The sequence below is a fragment of the Pseudonaja textilis genome, chromosome 4, assembly GCF_049901715.1.
Source record: "Pseudonaja textilis isolate UNSWEBS1 chromosome 4, rPseTex1.2, whole genome shotgun sequence".
NCBI classification, from domain to species: Eukaryota; Metazoa; Chordata; class Lepidosauria; order Squamata; family Elapidae; genus Pseudonaja; species Pseudonaja textilis.
The window spans coordinates 75,099,152-75,123,382 of record NC_141993.1 but is presented as its reverse complement, the minus strand read 5'-3'; the positions used below and the strand labels follow the sequence as shown (position 1 = coordinate 75,123,382).

Genomic DNA, 24,231 nt, shown 5'->3' with positions numbered 1-24,231 from the left:
ACGATGTAAGTTAGATACCCCTGCTCTAGGCCAAAACTTTCTCTATAGCATTGGAGCCTTTTTTATTTGTTTGTTTTGTTTTCTTCCATTGGACTTTTGTTATCAGAATTCAGTTTCAATTACTGTCAGCTCCACAACTTCACTTTCTATTTGTTGAGAGGACTTTATTATTAAATTCTTATATTGTCCTAGAAATTCAGTCCTTATGAGCTTTAAGTGCATTTTGGCTACATTATTAAAAAAACACAATTTTTAATCATTCTTTATTTGAGATAATTTTGACATATTTCAGATGTCGAAAATATTCTGCAGACAAAGCACAACCCTTTTATCTGTAACTTTTTTGGGTATAAATTTGAAAACTACTTTATTAACCTCTATGTATTTGTTTCCCTTTCTCAATGATGTGAGTAATAATGCTAACTTTCTTTCCCAAGATCAGCTTTTTAAGGATATGTGGTAATTAGTAAACCTGTGTACTTAACAAGATATATAGTTCTGTTTGAATTTTAAATGTTACTAATTATCTTGGACCATAGTCATTAATTTTTGTATCTTTTCCCCACCGTTTTTAATACCACATTCTACTTTCCAACACGTTTGTGATCCCTCCCTCCCTCCCTCCCTCTCTTTTTTTTACAGTAAATGATGGCTCTTCAATTTGTCAGTTTGTAATTATTTGTTTTGCTGTTTGCTTGCAAAAGAGCGAAGTAGCACTAGAACTGGAAGCAGTTAATTATTTATTTTGGTCATTTTGCCACTACTCATCTGAAAGTCCCTGGTGGATGATGCTGTGGGTTTGGTATATCTAACATTTGGTCGATAACATTTAGTCTGTTTTTTTCTAAAATAAAAACATCCCAAGAGCTAGGTGGCCTATTGGCCATTATTTTTACATAAACTAAACATGATTGAAGCAGAGTGTAGGCTTTATTTCTTCTGATTCCCAAACAAGTGAGAAGAAGAAAAGTATCAAAATAGGTAGTTACAGATATTCTTGTTCTAGACCATAGAATACAAAATCATAGGGCTGGAATGAACCTCAAAGGTCTTTTAGTCCAACCTCCTGCTCAAGGTAGGAGAATTTATAATATCCCAATCAAATGGTTGTCCAGTCTAGTTTTGAAAACTTCCAGTCATGGAGCATCCAGAGCTGCAGGAGGCAAGCTATTCCATTGATTTAATTGTTCTCACTTCAGAAAATGTCTCCTTATTTCTAGGTTGGATCTGTCTTTAACAAGCTTCCACTCATTATTTCTCGTCCTGAAAATAATGTAGTGCTTTGGAAAATAATCTCCTCTTCTCTGTAATAGCCCTCAGTACTGGAAGTTATCGTGTTGTGATGACCCAGGGTGTGGCACAAAGGCAACACAGTCAAATAAGCAAGAAGTATCCCTTTAATACCTCCAACTTTGCCCCCAAAGGTTACCTTCGGCTGGAGAAAAAACTCTCCCAAGAACAGTCTTTAAGTGGAGGAAATTCAGTCCGAAAACAAAGTACATACAAACTGTAAATAAAAATCCACACAAACCATGCTGCAGGAATTAACTGGACAGGGCAGGATAAGGAATTTCAAAGACTTCAAAGACCAGCAAAACACACACAGTTGGGAAGATGCCAGGAACCCAACTAAGCCCCAACCATAAAACGTAACTCACAATTTGCTTTTGTGCAAACTTCCTTTTTAAACACTGTGTTCCCAGCTGCAGCTAATGAAGGGAATCAGGGCGCTTTCCTCTCCCGTAAGCCACACAACTCACATTGCTTCCTTCTCCAATCCTCCCTGCGTGCCCTAGGATGAAGAGGGGCTGGGCCTAGGTCTTTCTCTGAATTCCCTCTCCCTTGCTCTACCTATCCCCTGCTCTGCCAGCCAGCTTTGCCCTTCCCCAGTTTCTTCCACAGCCAACGGAGCCACACTCCCACTCCCTGTCAGCTGCTCAGCCTCCCCCTCTGAATCAGATTCCGACAGGGGCATGACACATGTTCTCCCTAATCCTTCTCTTCAATAGGCTAGACATAGCCAGTTGAGTCCCTCAACTGTCCATCATATATGATTTAGCCTACAGATCTTTTATCATCTTTGCTGCTCTATTCTGCACACTTTCTAGAGTTTCTGTCCATGCTCAGAGCCTCCAGATGTTCTAAAAAATGTTTCAGGACATGTTGCCAGGAATTTTGACAAAGTGACAAAATTAGTGAACCAGAGGAATGCTCCAACATTGGAAGTTTTTAAAAGAGATTGGATAACCTTTTGTCTGAAGTGGCATAAGGTTTCCTGCCTAAGCAGGGGGTTGGACTGGAAGACCTCCAAGGTCCCTTCCAACTCTGTTTATTCTATTATATTCTATTCTGTTCTGTTCTATTCTATTCTATTCTATTCTATTCTATTCTATTCTATTCTATCATGGGTTTATATATTTTTATACTTTTATTCTATTCTACTTGTTTGCAGCATCTTAAAAGAGCCATGACTTTTTGTGGGAGAGATTAGGGGACTGGAAGCTAAAACATGAAGAGCAGTTTAATAAGATGAAGGACTAGGGCTGATATGATAGCAGTGTTCCAATATCTAAAGGGCTGCCACAAAGAAGAGAAGGGTCAGACTATTTTCCAGTGCACCTGAAAGCAGAACAAGAAGCAATGAAGGGAAACTAATCAAAGAGAGAACCAACATAGAAAACAGGAGAAATTTCCTAACAGGTAGAACATCTTGCCTTCAAAAGTTCTGGATATTCCATCTAAAGGTTTTTAAGAAGAGATTAGATAGCCATTTGTCTGAAATTGTATTAGGTCTCCTGCTTAAGTAGGGGCTGGATTATAAGACCTCCAAGGTTTCTTCCAACTGTTATTCTGTTATATTTCTAGGTTTGCAGAGATGCCCTTGATAGCTGCCTCTAATTATGGGGAAAGGCATTGTATTTAATGTGTTGCGAACAGATGTTATATCCATGGTCTTGTATGCTCTAAAACTCCTTTTAGTGAGGGAATTAAAAATGCTGTACAGTCTTAATAAATATGTCAAAATTACCAAATTTTCATGTACTTATGAGAGTTTTGTATGTGAGATTTTACCTAAATGAAAACATTTGAATTATCGTATCTGTGAGTTGGGTGAAATATAAATTTAATAAATAAATTTGTATGCCTGTGTAGCCTTTCAGTAAGTGGAAAATGGAGAGCAGAGGCTGCCATATTGTTCATATTTGTTTATGAATGCTCATAAAAAGATTTTTTGATCTCCCTTTAGGCGAACAAATGGATATCGATGGAAATCAGGTCATGCTAGTCTAAATACACAACCACAAATCTTACAAGATAAAGAAAATGCTATAAAGGTAAGACAGTTAGGATGTTTACATAAATTTTATTTAAATGTCTGCAGTAAAGAAGTCTTTTTGTAGGATAGCACTGGTCAAATTTTTGAAAGTGATCAATTGAAATTTTTCTCTGGCTTTTTGACACTACTATTACAAAGTGGGCCTGAATGGCAGATTTTTTGTGTCTGTATAGAAAGGCTTGTTTTGGATGAAGGTGGCATGCCAACTGGTCCTCCAGATATCTAGGAGGAAATTATCACAAAATCTAAGTCACAGCAGATTTTCATTTGAAAATTGAACCCAGATAGATAATATTGATTCCATTAATGTGTTTAATTTCATTTAGAAACAGAAAATGGACGATATAAAAAGTCCTAGAGATCCGTTGAGTTTGCCAGGTTTTTTGAAAACACACATTCTGGCACAGATAAAATGTGTGATTTTAGCTAGGCAGAGAGATAGAGAAAAGAATTTTATTTTAATATTGATTTTTCCTTTAACAACTCATGTTGTCCACCCCCAAAATTGACATGTTTACAGATTTTTGAAACATTGCTTTAAATATGATGTGATGACTTTCATTTGTGTGTGAATTTGATCATTTCATCATCACTGATTATTTCCTAAAGGTTCCTTGACATTGTTTCTTATTATTCTTGATGTCTTATAGTTTTTCTCATCTGTGATGATTCTCATGTTTTAGTATAGCAGTTCAAAGTTTTAAAGACCAGAGTATCAAATATTTTTTTAAATTGAGAAACCCTTATGACTGTCATTTTAAAAAGAAGAAAAATAAGGTAACTGAAATAAATCAAGTTTAATCAATTCATTGTATTAATTTAATGCTCTAGTCTGCAATTGCTTAAACCAATTTTTCTTGGAAGCACATTGTACCTGAGGATGATAGCTACTAGATTCTGAGACAAGATGCAGTTGATTTAAGTAGTTTGCTAACAAAACTACATGAACCACATGATCTAAAATACTTTTTGTCTTCAAATTAGAAGTATGGCACAGCCCTATGAAGGACAGTGTTAGGAAACAAAGGGGAAGTTTGGAGAACAATTGGATAAATCACAATTTAATTGATCCTTCCTTCCTTCCTCCCTCCCTCCCTCCCTCCCTCCCTCCCTCCCTCCCTTTTTTTATCAGGTTCCTTCAGGCAAAGTAAAATTGAGGCTACTTAAAGAACATATTCCAGGTAACAAGGTATTAGCAATGTTGAGATTTGAAAATAATGCAGTAATTCAAATGTGGTTGCAAGTAATGTTATTTTTTCAGCCTTTTGGGAATCTTATAGAAGATTAAGTAGGTTAAAAGAATTAACTGGTGACATTGCCCTACCAGATTAATTTTCAAAATGAGAAAAATATCACCCAGCAGAATCAATCTATCACAATGGTTTCTAATCTGTATTCTATGAATCACTAATAATCCATGAAAACAGTGCAGGTTGTATTCCTACAAATAGAAGTACAATTGCTGTGGCAAAAGAAACAAAGATAGTATCAGTAGTAATAGGCGCCTTGGGTACAATCCCAAAACAACTAGAACACCACCTGAACAGTGTGAGCATTGATAAAATATTTATCAGTCAATTGCAAAACGCAGCTTTATTTGGAATAACTTATATCCTCTGACAATACTTAATACCATCAAACAACACCTGCCTATCTCAATTCCTTGGGAAGGATGTGGAAGGTGGATAAAATGCAGGTATAAACATCTCCCTGACTACATGACCAGTCATAATAACAACATTTTTTTTTACAGTGTTTTAATGTCCTTACTCAAAATCTCATGAGATTTCAGGTGATAACTTTAACATCTTGTGAGAATTGATACCTTAACAGGGTTCTATCCATTTAATTATATGGTAAATTTTGAGGATGCATAAATTACAGATGGCCCTCCACTTAGGAACACAATTGAGCCTTGAATTTTGGTCAATGAGCACAGTAGTCATTAAACAAGATGCCATGTAACCACTTCATTCAGTGACTGCAATCCCAACTCTCCTAGGTGCAGTCTTTAACAATCTTGTGAGTTGTTAATCAGAGCTGAGGAGAAGGCCCATTCTTTCCTGGTAAGGTGAGCCAGGGAAAACGGCTGCAAGAACAATTGGTGTGCTTGAATTTTTGGCAGATTTAGACTCTATTTCATTAGTTTCCCTATGGAGCTGAAATTGCTTGGTGTTCTAGAGGAACAGTTCTCAAATATGGTGAAAATGATTGCAAACACTATCATTCTGGACAAAGAAGAATGCTGATGTTTGCTAATGTTTTCTGTTCTAAAGGAAAGGCTCTGAATGATATGTTCACTGGTATTTTCCACTATGGAAGGGCGGAAACAGTAGCATCTATTAAATTCTAGAAAATAGCAGCATTCTGAAAAGCTCTAAATCAGGGGTGTCAAACTCAAGGCCTGTGGGCCAAATCCGGCCTGCAAAGTGCTTAAATCTGTCCTGTGGGGCCACCCTGAAACAGTGAAGGACTGGCCCATGGTGCCCCTGCCAGTGAAAATGATCTCCCTTTTCACTGGCAGAGTGCTTGGGCCACTAGAAGTGCCCCTGATGAGGGATGTTGAGCTGGCTATGCCTACTCTGGCCACACCCACCCCGGTCCCCTGAGATCAAATACAACCCTGATATGGTTCTCAATTAAAACGAGTTTGACACCCCTGCTCTAAATGGTTGCATTCCACCACATTTTAAGTTCATTCTTTCACTGTGGGAGGATTTCTGTTTTCTTCAGGAGGAGGAAAAGTCCCTGAGCTTGATGGAGGAACAGACCTCAGATCCAACATGCCTGCCAGCTTCCCCACTGACTTTCTGGGAGAGCCAACAGAAAAGATTGTTAACAGCAATCACATGATTGCAGGGCACTTGGCAACTGGTTATAAATACAAACAGATTATCATGCACCTGAAATGCAAGCATATGATGAGGGTGATGGTGCAACATTTTATAATGGCTGGCAGTAATTTACAGGCCATAAAACATCCCTTCTGAGGCCATCTATGAACATTCATTTAACAACTGCTTATAACTCACAGGCCACTTGTATCTAATGTTGGAGTTCTGCTATTATGGGGGAGTGGCCCTGTGCCACAGATCTAGCATATTGCCAGGTTTAGTGTATGTTGTGATCCACAGATGTTCAGTGGACAGTGTAAAGTTCTGCATAAAGGAGAACTTGGAATCCAAGTAACATATGTCTTGATAAATAGTCTGAAAATATTTATTATAATATAAGGTTGCCAAGATTAGAATTTTAATTACTTGGGTTTAATAGTTTGTTGATTTATCACTGTGACATGTATGCTACTTAATTCTAAATAATATTGAGCAGCTTAGATCAAAAACAAAAGCATGAAGAACAAATTCATGATAGTGAAAACAACTACAGCACCACCAGGGGGTGATAAGTTTGTCCTCTTTATTGCCAAGTTACTCATTAGTGCCGTTCATTTATATATGCTTCTTGCTTGCTTGCTTTAAAAACACATCTACATTTTGCAGTTCCAGATGCATCCAAGCAGCCATTTGTACATAAAACAGCAAATGATGCAGCCACTGAAAGACCTAAAGTGAAGGGCAAGGCATGTGGTCAATGTGAGATGAAGGTTGCATTGCTAGTAAGTAGGTGGAAACACTATTTGATTGACAATAAATATACATATAAAAAAAGTAAGAGGTATCAAATTTATTTTGTATTTGATAAAATCCTGCTATTGTCTTATAATGGCATATGTTAACAGAATAAACTTACAAGCTAAAAATTCTCTTTATTAAAATACTTTTGAAATTAATATAAGTTTTGCCATCCTGAAGAACATTTGACCTTTTTAAAAAATAAATAAATAAATGCTCTGATCTAGTATACTAAATTTTCCTAAATTACTCCTCCAGCCTATTCTTTAGCTAAATGGTAATGTCCCAGCATGGCCAACTTGCATGGCTTTGGAATGCTTAAAATTGAGTAACCTAGTTGATAACTATGGGGACCTGATACATTGGGCCAAAGTATTATGAATGAAACTGCTGCTGAAATTGTTGTGCATTGCATCCTTTCATTTGTGAAAATGGCCTGTGAAATGTATTTAAAACAAACAAACCTAATTCATACTGTATCTGTGAGCATTTTTTTTCAGAATATAAAGCTGTTATTTTTTTCAAACAAATATTTATTTGGTTAAATCACAGACATTAGTGACATGGAATAGTTGGTCCATTTGGAAAAATTCATACACAACAAGCTAAAATGCAATGATTTTTTAAAGAATCTTAGATAGAATAATATATTTATAATTCTCTGGCAATTAAATCAAATCAGATCCACCTTAGGCATGATGCTGGGCTGGATGATTTTGGGCCACCTGCTCTCAGCCCAAGCTCACCTTACAGGTTTGTGGTTGTGAGGAAAATAGGCTAAAGGAGTAATATGTATTTTTATTGCCTCGAGTTACTTAAATTTTTTAAAAAAATACTTCATTAGCATCTTTATGGTACATAAATCTCATAAGCCACTGGAGGGCTTCATTGTCTCAAAGGGTGATTTTTTTTTATTACTCAGTTTTTGAAGCTAAAAACAATTCTGGTGACTGCAAAAGGATATAGTTCTCTTGTAGAAAAAAAGAAAGATTAGTGCCCTCGCAGTATAACCCCTTCCTCACTTCAAATAGCTCAGTGGCTTCACAAGTACCTAGCACCTGGCTTTTTACTGGATATTTCTTTGAAGATGTTTTCTTATTTAGGGAACTATAAGTACAATCAGGTAAACTGCAAAGTATTTTAGGATCACAAAGGTATGTGTTGAAGATATTTGCATTTTAATTTCCTTTTTTTCTCCCTACAAGGTGTGTTTAGAATGTGGAGAAGATTATTGTCCTAGTTGCTTTGCCAGAATACACCAGAAGGGAGCACTGAAACTCCACAGAACAACTTCTTTGCAGGTATATTTCTTTGGAAAGCCTTGTGTAATCATTGCAAACTCTTCATAGAAGGCATATTACCACTAAATACATGCACAAACAACCATCAAGACAAATTTAGGAGCAGTTTTATCTGTGATGTGTAGAAATCATTTTGGCAGGTTGATGTTCTTACCCTCCATTTTCTCTTACCAATGTTATTATGTAGAAACAGCCCTAAATGAATAAGAAATGAGTAAGAATACATACTTAAAATTCTGGGTAGAGAATTGTGTTTAAAGTCCATAACTCTGTTCGGATAATGCAAATAATTATCATTATCTGCTGATAGCTTGTAATGGCTATGACGTTTTTACAGGATAAGTGCATTTATGCAGTAATCTGGTCACATGAGTACTATGGCACAGCAAGCAGCCTTTGTCAGCCTTGGAAGCCATATTTTACTTGGAAGCTTCGAGGCTGCCTGATTGAAAGCAATAAACATATTCTCATTAGGAATATATCACTTTATATATAAAAGAAGTAGAGATCACGCCCATTTTTGTATCTTTTCTTGTCTAATGAAAGCATTCATTTTGTGTAACTGAACTATTCGGTTGGTTGCAGCTGGCCTTGCCTTCAGAGAAAACACTCTTGATCTTTACAGAGTTTTCCTTCACCATATCTTATGCTGCCTTATATATTCCTGCTGCCATAATGGCATGGGAAAATTGCTTTCCCCACAGTACCATTTGGAAGATAGAGCTATGGGAACAAAGCCAGTCATTTGGGTCCTTCTCACTTAATTATCTCCACCATTCATCCTAGTGGATTGGTTATCTGCTTGGAAGCACATACATGTTAGCCGTTCGCATATGATTCCAAATATTATCACATCTAAGTAGTCTTTAGTACGGTTGATTTAATATATGTAATGTAAAGTGAGTGGAGATATATTTTGTGTATTAATCAAAACTAGTCATTTAAAAGTGGCCCCTCCCAAGTCCTGCTGTGCTGATTGATCATGACTGCAGTGGGTAGGGCTGTTCTTGGGAGCAAAGAACATTGGCAGAGAATGCAAAAAACTTAGTTTCCCAGTAAGGTGACCCAGGGTACAAATATTTTCCAATTGCCCAGGCTAAAGCAAAGATATATTGGTGCACCAATACAGGAAGATGTCAGAGGCAGATGATCACTTTAGTGATAAAGGCATCAATTCATACTCCATGGGAGAAAGCAATGACAACCACTCCTGTATTTTTACAAAGAAAATCACATAAATATAAAAGGGCTTCCAATAATAATGCCTTCAGGTTGTTTAACACTCAGCATGCTTCTGAGGACGAGCTGAGGATAATGGTGTTTAGGGTGTGGCTAGTTGGAATGTCTAGTTGCCATACAGGAAAAAAAAATTCTGAGGGACATGTAATGCAAAGGGACATGGAATGTAAGAAGCATAAGCACAGGAAAGCTTAGCACAATGAAAGATGAAATGGCCACAAATTGACATCTTAAGCTTCATCGAATTGAGAAAGACTGGGATTGAACACTTAGTCAGAAGGTCGCTTCACTTATTACTCAGGACATGAAAAACAAGCAGTAGTATTGTTTTTATAGCTAGAATCGATATAGCTACAACAGTTCTTGAATACAATGCAACCAATGACTCAATAATATCAGACTTTATGAACAACTTTTTAAATATAACAATCATTCAAGTTTATGCTGTATCCACACTGCATAGCTCTGAAGAAGAGGAGGTTGATGAATTTTATGATTATCTTCAATTTGAAATTGACAGAAAATGCAAGCAAGATGTTGTGTTTGTGATTCAAGATTGAAATGCCAAAGTTGGAAACATTAAAGAGGAAAATGTAACGGAATAGCTGAGGAAGCCAAAATGAAGTAGGAGATAAACTTTTCAATTCTCCCACTCCAGGGGTTTCTTCATAGCTAATACTGTCTTCAAACAACCAAAATGATGCCCTATGCATGTTGTCAGGTGGAATATATAGAAATAAAATTGACTATATTCTTGCTAAAAGAAGATGAAAAATCTCAATTATAGCATCAAAGACATGGCTAAGTGCCATCTGGAACAGATCATGAACTTTTCATGTGTAAGGTTGAGTTAAGCTAAAGAAGAAGAAAACCAACCAGCCTCCACCACATTATTTTGAGCGTATACCCATCATTTTCAAGGAGAACATCAGAAATTGCTCTGAAGTCCTGAACAAGAAGAACTGTGGAATCAATTAAAAAGAAATTCATAGAAAAGAATGTGAAAAGATACTACACTGCCAGAAATAAGGTAGAAGAGAAGACAAGATGAGAACAACCAGCAGCAAGGTTGATGGACTCAGTGGTTGCACTATTAGAAGATCTGAAAGACCAGATTAGGAACAGATAATAATGGGAAAAATCTACATATGTGGTCACTGAGAGTTGACACAATTGGCGCTACATGATAAATTAATCAAAATGCCTGCTGATAGTTTCTGGATAAATAGAAAAAACGATACCTCTTCTCATAATTCATGGTTGACTTATGTATTTTATAGTATTGGCCCGATTTTGTAAAATTGGATTAGTAAAGAAGACATTTGAAATAAGAAAACAAACTGGGCCTCTCTTAATTTACCTATAACTGGTCAAATATGGAGGGTTATTTTTGAGTTAGAATAGGTAGGACCAATACTACAAAATTCAATAAAATGTAAACAAATTGAATTGTTCTACTTCTAATGAAGATGTTTTGGAAGCTAGAACAGTATGAATTGGGGATTAGTTTTTTGTAAGAAAGAATTAACGTTTATGGATAAACAAGGAAAGGATGAAAAAGGTGAGCTTAGAGCAAGCAATTAATATCGCTTCGTTCATATATATTGCTACAGCAGAATTTAAAAAAAAACATGAACAGAACCTATTGGCTTGGTTTATCCATTATACAAAGCCATATTAGATTTATAAAAGGCACTAACTTAAAAGCAAGCCACATTATGGCTTAATGTTATAATCTCAAACTAGCTGTGTCTTTTATAATGAAAAAAGTATACATCAGGATACATATAATATTTTTGAAACCAGTACATTTGAATTGTTTTTGTTATAATAATTTATTTTTTCCCTTTTTGCCCATAGGATGCTGAAGTTAGGAACTCAAATCCTTTTTTCATAGACTTCTTTCTTTTGCTATCTACCAACTGGCAGCTTTAAACATGCTTTGTTCCAAAATGAAATATATTTTTGTAACTGATCCTTTTCCTTTGACTTGCTTCACAATAAAGTTGGCCATTCTTTCTTATTCCTGATATTTTTCTTTTTACAGAAATAATTCTGACTTGAACAAGTTTATCCAGAAGCCACAGTTGCATGATTTAGGATTGGCATGCAGTCACCTGCTCTTTATTGCAAAACCAAATATTCAAAGAGCAGTTAAAGGTGCCTCCTTGCAACTAGCAAAAAATGAGAGAAAATTGTATATACAGTACAGAGACAGAATCCAAACACCACCCAGTAGAGAAAGTCCAATATTGAATATAAAAAGCAGTGGAATTAAACTGGTTGTTTATAATATTAAAGCATCTTCATTAACCCTTACAGATGTCTTAGTGAATTTATATATTGTGATATTTGGACTCTTGGTTCTAATTGTTAGTAATTTGAAGAATTTATTCAAAACATGGAATTAAGAATTCTAGTGGTTCAGATATATAATTTGCAAGGGGTATGCTGCAAAAACTAGTAAGAATAACTAAGGTTATTCTAGTGTAGTGTCACTAGAATAACCTTAAATATTCTCCAATTTTAGGATAAAACATTAGCAATTTTTATAATTAGATTTCCCCCCCTAAAATGTTTAATGCTTTAAAATAATGGTGCTTGTGTTACTAGCTGCTTTCTGTGTATTCATGTTTCTGACCTTCTGTTTTATAGAGTATAGGCCATTTATGCTCCCACTTTCCCTTGCTTATTAGATTCAATTAGTTACTTCTTGGTTAAGCAGAGCAAATTGTATTGTTTTCTTTGAATAAAAAGCTCAAAACCACATTGCCAGAGCTGATACACAACATATGTAGTTCTTTAATACAGGAATGTTTATTTATAATGATGTATTTTGGGGTAAATATTAACTTGAATCTTTCTGTTTGTTTTATATAATAATTTTACTTATACTATCTATTTCTATTACAGAGAATAATCTCTGTAACATTAAAATGAATAGTACCTTTTAATTCTTAATATTTAAATTACTTGCTTTTTATTGATAGATTTGTATTTTGCCTTGCTTAATCTTAATTATTTGCTGTATGTTGTGAATTTAAGCAGCCTAGGCTAAACAATATTGTACTTTTTTAAAAAACAACCTTTAATCCTTTGCATCAGTATGGAGTAGGGGAAATTGAATGGAGCTGAGCATTTACTGGCCGGATGCCCTTCCTGATGCCTATGCAGTTTGCAGCAGATATTTTTTCTTTGCACCCATATGTGCAAAGGATTGAACTCACTACCTCCTTAATATGAGGTTAAAGCTCCGCCTCTAGGCCACCACACCACACCACTTAGCATCGGGGTGAAATCAGGGCGACTGAATGGAGCTGAACATTTACTGGCTGGATGCCCTTCCTGATGCCTATGCCGAGTTTGTAGCAGATATTTTCTCTCTGCACCCAGAAAGAGAAATAATTGCAGCCTCCTGAATGCGAGGCGAGAGCTAACAGATAACTTTCATATACCCTAGTTAATTGTGTCAATGAGCATTAGGCAGCCATCTTAATGTGTTAAGGAAGGGGGAAAAATGGAAATGTTAGGAAATGGTTGAAACCCTGGACAATAACTGAATGACAAGGCCAATTATCTAGAAAGGATCCAGAGATAGGAAGAAATGACCATGTAGATAACAATGCAGGCAAATGAAATGAGAACAACCAAATATTAATCTGTAAACTTCTTCTTTGCCTGATATCTTCAGAATAGGGTGTCTATAGTCATCATTGATTATACAGGGATACAAAGTTTTTTTGTATTTGTTTTGAGTTTAATATATGATTTTTTTGTCCATAGGGAAAAGCACGTATCCCAGTTGGAAAACTGGAAGCTGCACAGCAGTTCCTGAGAACTACCAATCCATTGGAGACTAATGACTTCATAAATAATGGACAGGGAAAAAAAGTGACCAATGCAGTAGAGGATATGGTTGCTGTTCCTCCACCTTCACCAAAAATACCAGCAGATAATACTGAGGTAGTCTATGATGTTTGAAGCCAGAAAGTTGTGATCGTAAAAGTAGAGACACTTCTATGACATAATCATAACCAAAATTTACTTATTCAGGATGTAGTCCAATCAAAGCAACTTGGGGAAAATTCTTGAAAGAAAATAACTTGCTTTTCTATTTGTTGTTGGACTGTTGAATAATATTAGCTATTTGAGTTAATATGTAATATTTTCCTATTTTTTTAAAATCCATGCTTCAGGGTTATCCTGGAAAAAAATTCCATTTTTTTTCTCTAAAGTTTTATCTGTTAAATTTGGGAAATTGCATATAATGTTTCACATGTTTGGTTCCTTTCCTGTGTTAATTTTGTCATTGCATTATAACATGTGAATAAAGGTAGTCCTCAATTTACAATCATTTGCATAGTGAACATTTGAAGATTGGATAGTACGGAAAGAAAGTGACTTACAACTTGTCCTCACGCTTATGTCTGTCTCAGCATTCCTAGGGTCATATCAACAATTTTGGGTGCTTGGCAAATGGCAAGTATTTATAACAGTTGCAGTATTTCAGGGTTATGTGATTGTCATTTTTGACTTTCCCAGCAAACTTCTGATAAGTAAAGTGAGTGAGGGATGCCAGATTTGCTTAATGATAACATGAATCACTTAACTGTAGAGATTTGTTTAATAACTATGGCAAAAAGATCATAAAATTGAGCATGACTCACTTAACAACCACCTTGCTTAGCAGCAAAAGTTCTAGTTCCAACTATAGTAGTAAGTCAAGGACTACCTGTGGTACCTTACATATTATTTGCATGTGTGTTGTTAAGGATGAGAGAAGTGGCCCAATATTATGGCTATGCCAAGCATTAATGAAATACATTGGCACTAGTGATGCCTCCCTCTTTGAACCCAGTAGCTGTGCCCTTTGAAAGAAAAAAGTGAGAACTTCCTTGAAAGATCTCTGGTCATCTGTGCATTCAAAAACAATTTTCCTGGCAAAGCAGCTGTGTTCATGTATGTAGTTAGAGATAATTTGGAAAACTCCTTGAAGCAGCTGTGCCAAATTCAAAAGGAATGTATTGCTGCAGTATTTTGAAAACAGGAATTTTACTTGTGCCAGGGTACTCTGCGAAGCATGATTTTAAATGCTGCACAGAACCTGTTTTATACCTGGGTGATGTACTCAAAAACAACTAAATTCATTTAATTCAAGTTAATTTTTCAATTAATTCAGAAACATTCTACAGTATCTTCTACCGAGGACTGGGCTGAGATTCAAAATGGTGGATTTTTTCTGCAAGGCACCTTTGATGAAAAAGAGTCTGCAAAGTCTTTTCAAGAAGCTCTCAATCAGTGGAGAAGTGGAAATTGTTCCCAGAAAAGTAAAGAAGAACGTTCCTGCCAGGTTGGGTCAGGTATTGGCTGTGTTTGTTTTGTACAGCAAAACTTTTTGAAAAACCAGCATAAAAGTTCGACATTATTTTTAATCTAAAAGTAGGAGATGGTTGCATCTTTTCCTGGACATGAAAACAGTAACAAATTGCCCCGTGTTCTTCAAGTGCTATGCTTGTTTTTCTGTCTTTCTCTTTTTGTATGCAATGCAAAATTACCATTCACATATTTAATCAGCCATTTTACTGTTTCACCTTTTAAAAAAAAAATCAGTACCTCTGTGCTGCTATTCTTCCTGGGGCCACAGGGAGCTTGTTTACCAAGCCTTAATGGAATTTCTGTGAAAAGAGCTTATGATCGTGGCAGTATTGATTTTATGAGTTGCATGTTATTCTAGTGAATATTAATATTCCGGATTACTTTTGAAGGATTTTATTTAAATATTCCACAGATTCTGTTATTATTCTACAGTGAATATTGACAATCAGATAAACACAAATGAACATTCTGTTATGTTTGGTAGGTAAGTAATAAAACCAGGAAAAAATGGATAGAAATGCATACACTAATTCAGAATATTTTTAACGACTATAAAGTATAATTGAAACCAGAGCCTTTTCTTTTGGATCTCATGGACAGACAAGCTAGGAAAGAAGCATTTGTTGCTAGTGTAACAGTTGTTAAATGAGTTTTGTCCCATTCACATATCAGTTGTTAGGTAAATCACTGCAGTTGTTCAGTTAGGAATATGGCTCTTGAAGAGAATTTGGCTTCTACATTGATTTTGCTTGTCAGAAGATTACAAAAGGTGATCAAATGTCCCTGGGACATTGTCATAAATATGAATCAATTGCCAAGTGTCTGAATTTTGATCACATGACCATGGGGATGCTGGAACAGTCGTAAATGTGAAAAACAGTCACTTTTTTCAGTGCTGTTGTAACTTCAAACACTAAATTAACTGTTATAAGTTGAGGTCCACATGTACACACACACACACACACACATACACACACACATACACGCATATGGGTCAACTGCTGCAAATTCATTATATGCTCAAAACTGAAAAGGTTCAACATTACTCAATAATGGAGGAATGGTTAGTGAAGATGATAGAACTTGCAGACATGGATAAATTGACTTCCTTGATTAGAGAAAAGACATTAACTATATTTATGACTGACTGGAAACCCCTTACAGACTTTTTGCATATACCAGGAAAAAATGCACTTGATGATGATTTTGATGATAAGGTTAAAAAAAAACCCTAGATAATAGGAGAAAGTGACCTTTTGTTTTTGTCACTGTAGAGTAAGAAATAACCTTGTAACTCATATTTGCTTCAGAGAAAATTTGATCTACTTCTATTTCTTTTTATTCTTTTTCCCAGGACCTTTGTCTTGTTCTTTTTTCTTTACTTTTTTCTTTCTTTATACTAGTTTTTGTTAGTTTTTATCTTCTCTTTAAAACTTTTAATATTTTTTTACAAAATTATAAGCAGGCAAAATTGGTACCTTCGTATGCTAAAATAATAGCTAAGAATTTTCTCTTGTTATAGAAAATTCAGATACATGTCAGGTGCAGACGAGCCCTCCAATTATGAAGAAGTCCATTGAAATTGAATTCAAAGAAGATAGCTTGAACTATATGGAAAGATTATTAATTAAGAAGCATAGAAGGTATTGTATTGACTGGATTGCTGCAATATGTGAGGGAAACTGCATTTTCAAATGAATCAAACTATATAATGATAATTTAAAGTATTGCTTTGCAGAAGGATAGTTTATTCTAAATGCTGATTAGAAATGAATTACAGTAATAAACACCAAGGTCTTTTTTTATTAACAGTTATTCAGTTAGCAAGCAATTGCAATAGATTTCAGATTCTTCATCAACAGAATAAAATAATTGGAATGAATGTTAGCATCATAAACAGTTATTGTTTGCTATTGAACTTGAATTATTCAGTTACTTGTGATAAAATGTTGATGAGAACTGGAAAACAGTGGACTACACTTCAGTGTATCTCAGCTGTAGATGCTTAGAACCAAATATTGTTTTACTACAAATTGTTTATTATTATAGTTATTTGTATCCTCCTCAAAACATTCTATGGGCTTACAACAGTATATTAAAATACCCAAAGAAGCATTAAATCTTTAAAAAGTGTTCACCTCCCCAAAAAGCTAATGGAAGAGAATCATAGGACTGTAAAGGACCTTGGAATACCACTAGCAGTGGAGCTCCCACAACTCTGGGATGCAAGATGCCCACTGTCTAATTGTTCTCACTGTCAGGAAGTTTAGCCTGAGAGATTGGATATTTCTCAGACTAGTTTTCACCAATTGCTTCCTGTCCTTCAGATGCTTGGATAATAAATCAACCCCTCTTCTCTATGACAGCCCTCTGGGTTTTTGAAGACGGCTATCATGTCACCCTAACCCTTCTTTTTGCTAGGCTAAATATATCTTGTTCCCTTAACCATTCATTGTACCATTTAGCCTCCAGACCCCTTATTATCTTTATTGTTCTTCTCTGTATTCTTCTTAGGGCTTTCAGAATCTTTTTTTGGTATCATAGTGACCAGAACTGGATGTAGTATGCCAGGTGTGGCCTTACTAGTGCAGTATAGAATGGTTCTATTACTTCCACAATCCAGGCAAACACCTAAACACAAACAGATCCCCCCAATACCCCCACCCCAAACATGCCCCAGCCAGCTACCCAAATAAAATCTAGCTTCCTAATAAATAATTATCGGCCATTCACAAGAAACCAAGCTGCACTAAGAAACCCCAATGCACAAAACACAATGTTGCCAGCCAATCAAGAACATAGCACCCCGAAGACCAATAAAAACAGACCTAGACTCCCAGCCAATCAGGATGAGGACAAAACCATTCAAATAAAGCAGAAAGGTAAGCAACTGCATTCTCTGCAATCTGTGACTTCAAGGTCAACTCCATGTACACCCGCTTGATCAGGTACTGAAATTAGTTATAGTATCTTGACCAAAACATCTACCGGTATTCCAGCAGTTATCACTGAGTCCACCAAAGGATTATGTGCATGTTTTTTTACAATCCTATTAAGAGCAATAGATGAAACTTTTAAAGCACTATCTTCCTTGTTTTCATTTCTAGAGGTCTAGTTGATCAGTTGTCATATAACATTATAATGGATGAACTAAAACTGAAGGAATCATTGTCAAATGAAATTCCTGATACTTGGAACAGAGATAAGGAAAAAGAAGAGGAGGAGAAAGAGAAAGAGGAAGAAGAGGAGGAAGAAGACATAATGAACGCTTGTGAAATAGGTTAGTTGACTTTTCATACATCACTGTTCGTCTAAGTCAAAACCATTTCAAGAATTCAATTAGTAAATTAGCCTTGGAGGAAGTGAAATGAGGTATTAGTTGACTCCAGCATGTCTCAAGGGAATGTTTAAATACAACCAGATATTGTATATCAAACCCTTCAATTTCATTTTAAATTGCCAATCAAGGGATGAGAGATCGTTGTCTATAAGATCATAGTTGCCTTTTTTGAAGTTATAATTGGGGATTACATCATTGTGATGAATTTTTTGTGCGGGAGTATGTTGAGACAAAAGTCAATCATATTGTGGTCACTGTTGGAAAAGGGTTCTTTAGTTTGTATTCCGTAAATTAAATTCAAACTATTGCAGAAGATGAGATCGAGGCAGATGTTAAGTCTAGTATTGTTGGTTACTAGTTGTTCCAGTCCCAGATTTGTAACAGCATTGTAGAAGGTTGCATGTATGGGTTCAGTTGTACATTCGTTTAGGGTCCAGTTAATATGAGGTAGATTGAAGTCACCAAGAAAGATACAAGCGTGTGGGCAGGATGTTGCCCATGTTAGTAGTGAATTTAGCTTGTTTACATGTTCGATGTCATAATCAGGGGCTCTGTAACATAGTAAGAACTGAAATGTGATATTTAAAAATAGTTCACAGATGGTGGTCTCAGGAAGAGCAAGATCCTGGGTAACTTGGATAGTTTTTAGATGTAAGGACTTTTTATAGAAGATAGCAACACCACCTCCTCTACGGATTTCACGATCTGATCAGTAAACATGATAGTCTCTTAATGTGGTAATGGAGTCAGGGAGAGATTCGTTGAGCTATGTTTCACAGACAAATACGATGTCAAATTTAGCCATATTTAGTAAGAGGAGAAATTCAGGTATTTTATTCACAAGGCTTCTTGCATTGAGTAGCTTGCATTTAAGGCCAGCAGTATTATATTATTTTATGAGAGTCTTTGTTTTTCTTTGCCCCTTAACAACGCAGAGACAAAGGCAGAATCTGCCTTCATTTGGAAGCCTAGCTAAAGAAAAAAATCAGCAGAAAAACTAGCTGATCTCTTTTTTCATCCCAAATCCTTTCAATTAAGAGAAAGCTGCAGGACTGCACTTTACTGCCCTCTGCTGAATGGAGAGCTAGGGATCTAGTCACATTACCTATATGCTTTGTAAGGATAGAAAATGAAGGAAAATACTTTTCTTCCCCTTTTACATAATCAAAAGCCTGCCAGAGTCTTCTGAGAATCCGTCTCACCAAAGGGAAAAGAGAGACAGAATTTTGGATGTCCAGCAAAACATTGTTCTTCAGATACTGCCACGGTTTAATGCAATTCCTACTATTTTAACCCCCCAAAATAAACAAACAAAAACCCTTGTTATTAATTTAATATTACCAGTTGGTATTTTACCTAGAAAGTGTTGTTTTCATTAAAATTATGTCCTGCCTTTTTTGTGTACCAGAACTCAAAAGTACCTTTGTACAGTTTGCCAATTGCACAGTGGCAGATAGAAAAGCACTCCAGAAGGTTAATGGCATTGCCCAGAAGATCATTGGTTGCCCTCTGCCCTCTTTGGAAGAGCTTTATAGCTCCCGCTGCCTTAAGAAAGTTCAAAACATTCTCAAAGATCCATCTCATCCTGGGAACCCTTTTTTTGAACTATTACCGTTTGGCAGACGGTACAGAATATTAAAAACAAGCACAAATAGGCTGAAAAACAGCTTCTATCCCAGGGCAGTAGCTCTTTTGAATTCTACTGTATAGTGCAGTGTTGGTGCAGTGTTGTGGGTTGTCAGTTCAATGTGTGGAGTGTGAAGGATGTGTGTTTGTGTTTATTTTCATGGTCATGAAGTGCACTGAAGATGGTGTTTGATTTTGTTGTACGAGGTGCAATGACAATAAACTAAACTAAACTAAACTAAAAAGCTCCATGCATTGGAATATTGGTTTGTCTCCTAATAAGTGGCTAAGTAACACAGCTGTTTTCATATCAAGATACATATTTAATCCATAGTATTTATTTAATTCTATTTATTTGTTTATAACCCGCCTTTATTATTTTTTACAAATAACTCACGGTGATTGCAAAAATTAATTTTTTATTTCCAGCTATAGAAATTAAAAAGTATTGGGCAGATGTTTCCGAACAAGAAGAGCCTGTTACTGTTTTTAAAAGCTCTGAGCCTTCTTTGAAAATCAAGATCCTTGATGATGTGAGTATATAATGCCTGGTTAGTTCTCTTTTAATTTGGTCACTTATATGTTAATTGGGTCATTTAGATATTACAAAAGTGTATAATATCTTCTTGCATGTAGTTTTATGTTAATTATTTAACAACCTATTTAACTAAGTCACATCTGTGTGCTGTGGCCACAGCAATATCAAGTAGGACATGTATAGTAAGTTGTTGTTGTTGTTGTTGTTGTTCAGTTGCTAACTTTTCTGTCCAGCTTTTCTGGACATCATAAACCCTAGCATGCCAAGCCCTCCTGTTCTCCATGGTCTACTGAAATTTTTCCAAATTCATGTTTGTTGCATCCATGACACTATCTAACCCCCTCATCCTTTCCTATCCCCTTCTGTTCTGACCCAGCTCCCAGACACGACAAACCCTCTGTAATTAAATCAATTATTCCTTTATTAGAATCTCCAGCAGCCTTGGCAAAAAGTCTCTCTCTCTCTCTCTCACACACACACAGCAGGCTAACAAGTCTGTCCAGCAGGGAGATGAATAATTGTCTGCCACACCTATTCGTCTCCGCCCCGCCTTCCTTTTATCCCCAGAGCTAGGGTGGGGTTTCACTAGCAGTGGTGGTTGTTCCATCCCAAGGATCAACTTATAGATTTCCACTGCTCTCCTATTCTGTACTTTCTGCGTATCCGTGTGTTAGGCACTGGACCCAGCTGTTCCTCTTCTTCCTCATCAGCTACCTCCAGACCTGGGAGCTGTTGACTCTCCATCTGAGGGCTGATGGATGGCCCAGGCTTCCCTATCTCTGACAGCTCCATTCCCTCTTCCCATTCAGAGCTCTCAGGTGCCTTGATGTTGGCCCTGACTCCCATACTGCCTCCTCATCTGATTCAGCTACTGGAGAGGCTGGTGGATGACAGTCCACAATACCTCCTTTTGCCCTCAATCTTTGCCCACAATCTTTGTCCACAAACTTTTTTGTTTAATGAAGGAAAAAGATTATGCAGAGCCAAATTAATCTAGCAGCAGCTAACACAATTTAATAAAGTTAATTATACCACAGGTAGTCCTTGTTTAGTTGATAGCAATTAGGACCTGAATTTCAATTGCTAAGCAGTGTGGTTGTGATGACCCAGGGTGGGATACAAAAATAAACACAGTCACAAAAAAACAAGTGAAGCCCCCTTTATTCCTTCACTTTGCTTCCTTCACTTTGCTAAATATCCTTGACCGGAGACAAAAAACTCCCACACAAGCAGTTACAAGAAGGAGGAAATGCCATTTAAATTATAAACAGTAAAAAAAAAAAACACAAACTAGACAAGATAAGGGCTGGAAGATGTCCACAGATATCAGAACACATACTGAAAAGGACTCCAAACTCATCGAGAAACAATAAACCAGAGATATTTCCACGCTTTGTTTCCAGCACTCGCCTGTATGCATGTTCGTCCTCTTATCCAGTTGTCACAGCTGCAGCCCATGAAGAGGATCCAGGCTCTTTCCTCCTGGGTACACCATGTCTCTCCCTTATCCTCTCCTCCCTGCGTACCCTAGGATGGAGAGGTGATGGGCCTGGGTCCTCCTCTGACTGCCCAGCCGGCCTCTGCCCTTCCCCAGCCCCCTCCACAACCTCCGGAGCCACACTTTCACTCCCTGTTGGCTCTTCCTCCTCTCCCTCAGAGTCAGTCTCCACCAGGGACATGACAGTGGTGGTGAAACACATTACATCACCATGTCTCTTAACAATGGCCATTCCAGCAGTCCCCAAATCATTAGGTGAATCATTGTGAGTCATTAAGCAACAACCTCATGTGACCCCAACTTTTGACTTTCTGTCAGCTTCCCGGTTGACTTTGCTTGTGGTTTCCACAAGAAAATTTCAAATTGCAATCAAGGAAAGCTGAGATTGTTGGAAATTGAGACTGGTTGCCCAGCACCCAGATCACAATCATGTGACTAGGTACTGGACCCAGCTGTTCCTCCTCTTCCTCATCAGCTAGTGGGGTGCTGTGATAGCTGGAACTTTGAGGATTGATTTAAGGATGAAAATATGTAGCATAATTAAGAAAGTCATTTGGATACATCATCAAATGTTACACCAAATTATTACTTCCATGGTCTACAATAGAAGACAGAATCACCTAGTATTTTATTTTCCACTTCTAGTCCACACATTAAAGGGTTAAAGCTGGAACAATTAAAGGCAATTCTTGTTGAGGCTGTCTATACTAATTACTTACAGTATTTTTTCCAGAGGATCTGGAATGTTTTGTGTTTTGTGATCTATCAAGATAGATAACATAGAACATTTTATTAAACGCTTCATAGTCTTCATCTTTATGTATTGTTCAGTTGCTTTTGTCTGCTTTTTTCTCATTATTGTCAGCTGTTTTAATGTTTGCTAATGTTTGATAAACATCAAACTATATTTTTTAAAACTACAATGAATAGAATCTATGTTTAGTGCAAACTAATAATTTACCCATCACAATTTTCCAGTTAATACAGAGTCCAATTATTTTGTAATGTAATTTGTAAGATAAAATATAATAATATAAAATGTAAAATCTATGTATTTATTTTTATAAGGCTTGCAAAGAAGAGACAGAAGAAGAGTCCACTAATTTTATAGTAATGGAAGCTGGGTCTGAGGAGCTGATATATCATGGGTAATTATTTCAACATAATTATGAACTGTGCATTTTTAAAGAGCCAGATTGCACCTTAAGCTTGATAAATATTCTGAGAATACCAACAGATCTTGAATGAGTCTCTAGAACAAGATACTATAATATTGAAGAAGCTGCTGAAGATGTGACCAAAATCCTGGAGAATAGATGACCTTACCTTTTCATTAATGGGTTGAATAAAGGTTGGAAAGACTACTACCGGATTAGCAGAATTCACAAATTAAATGGGCCAGCTAGTACTCTAGGTAATCTTCATATGTATAGGCTTTCATTCTTAAGTTTATATCCTGAATTATATGGGTGTAAGTGTAAAAGAAAACCTTGCATGGCTCTATTATTGATACAATACATGGATCTGTTTTAATGAGTTATTTAGGAAAGGGACACCCATTTGTAAAAACCTCAGTATTCTCTCAGTTTCAGGCTCTAAAATGAAACATAAGCAAGTCACTTTATCCCCTTCATATTAAATAACCATAACCATATTTAATAAAAAATAAAAACAAACCAATGATTTCAGAATAATTAATATAATTATTTTGTTTTCTAAAAACATAATTTTTGTTTGTATTTCTATGCTACTTTTTGTAAAATATAAAACAACTTACTAAAATGACAGTGCAAAATAATCATCTATTCCAATTCAGATAATTTCAAGCAATTAATTTTCAAATACCTTCACTATGAAATCATCAAGAAATTGCAATTTATAGGTTGCAGTTTCAGCATTTGTTTAAAAAATGTACGTTTAACTCATAGAAACTTATATGATGATGCCCTAACTGGATACTTTGATCATTTTAAATTCTGCTTTTTCCCTTTTATCTCAAGTGGTACGATGTCAAAAACTCAGAAGACTGAACCAGATGTTTTTCTCCCTCCCTCCATCAGCATGACTAGAAGGTCACCTCTTTCTTCGGTAGTTGACAGAGAAAAGGGCTTAACTTTTCTTTGTAACAGACATGAAGAAACTCCTAAAAGTAAGCTTATAACGTTTTCCTCTCCTGTTAAAGTAGACTTGTGCCAACATTGCTCTAGCCTCTTTCACAAACTTCAGAGGCAGCCTTGCTAACGGCTTCTGTATTTTTCTCAAGGGTATATCTTCAGAAAACTGCTAAAGTGCTCACTAGACCAATGGTCGCCAACTGGTGGGCCATGTCCCACTGGTGGGCCGT

General features: G+C 36.2%; 1 protein-coding gene across 2 annotated transcripts in view; it reads left to right on the top strand.

The window, feature by feature from the left end:
• Positions 1-24,231, top strand: part of ZBBX (zinc finger B-box domain containing) — a 44,541-nt gene that overhangs the window by 6,244 nt on the left and 14,066 nt on the right. For both annotated transcript variants that reach the window (XM_026705697.2, XM_087933395.1), the window contains exons 4-14: positions 3,248-3,335; positions 4,470-4,518; positions 6,838-6,953; positions 8,175-8,270; positions 13,293-13,472; positions 14,689-14,869; positions 16,408-16,528; positions 17,993-18,165; positions 20,281-20,384; positions 22,956-23,035; positions 23,888-24,036. In XM_026705697.2, the coding sequence (XP_026561482.2) occupies positions 3,248-3,335; positions 4,470-4,518; positions 6,838-6,953; positions 8,175-8,270; positions 13,293-13,472; positions 14,689-14,869; positions 16,408-16,528; positions 17,993-18,165; positions 20,281-20,384; positions 22,956-23,035; positions 23,888-24,036 (1,337 nt within the window). The remainder of the gene's footprint in view (positions 1-3,247; positions 3,336-4,469; positions 4,519-6,837; positions 6,954-8,174; positions 8,271-13,292; positions 13,473-14,688; positions 14,870-16,407; positions 16,529-17,992; positions 18,166-20,280; positions 20,385-22,955; positions 23,036-23,887; positions 24,037-24,231) is intronic.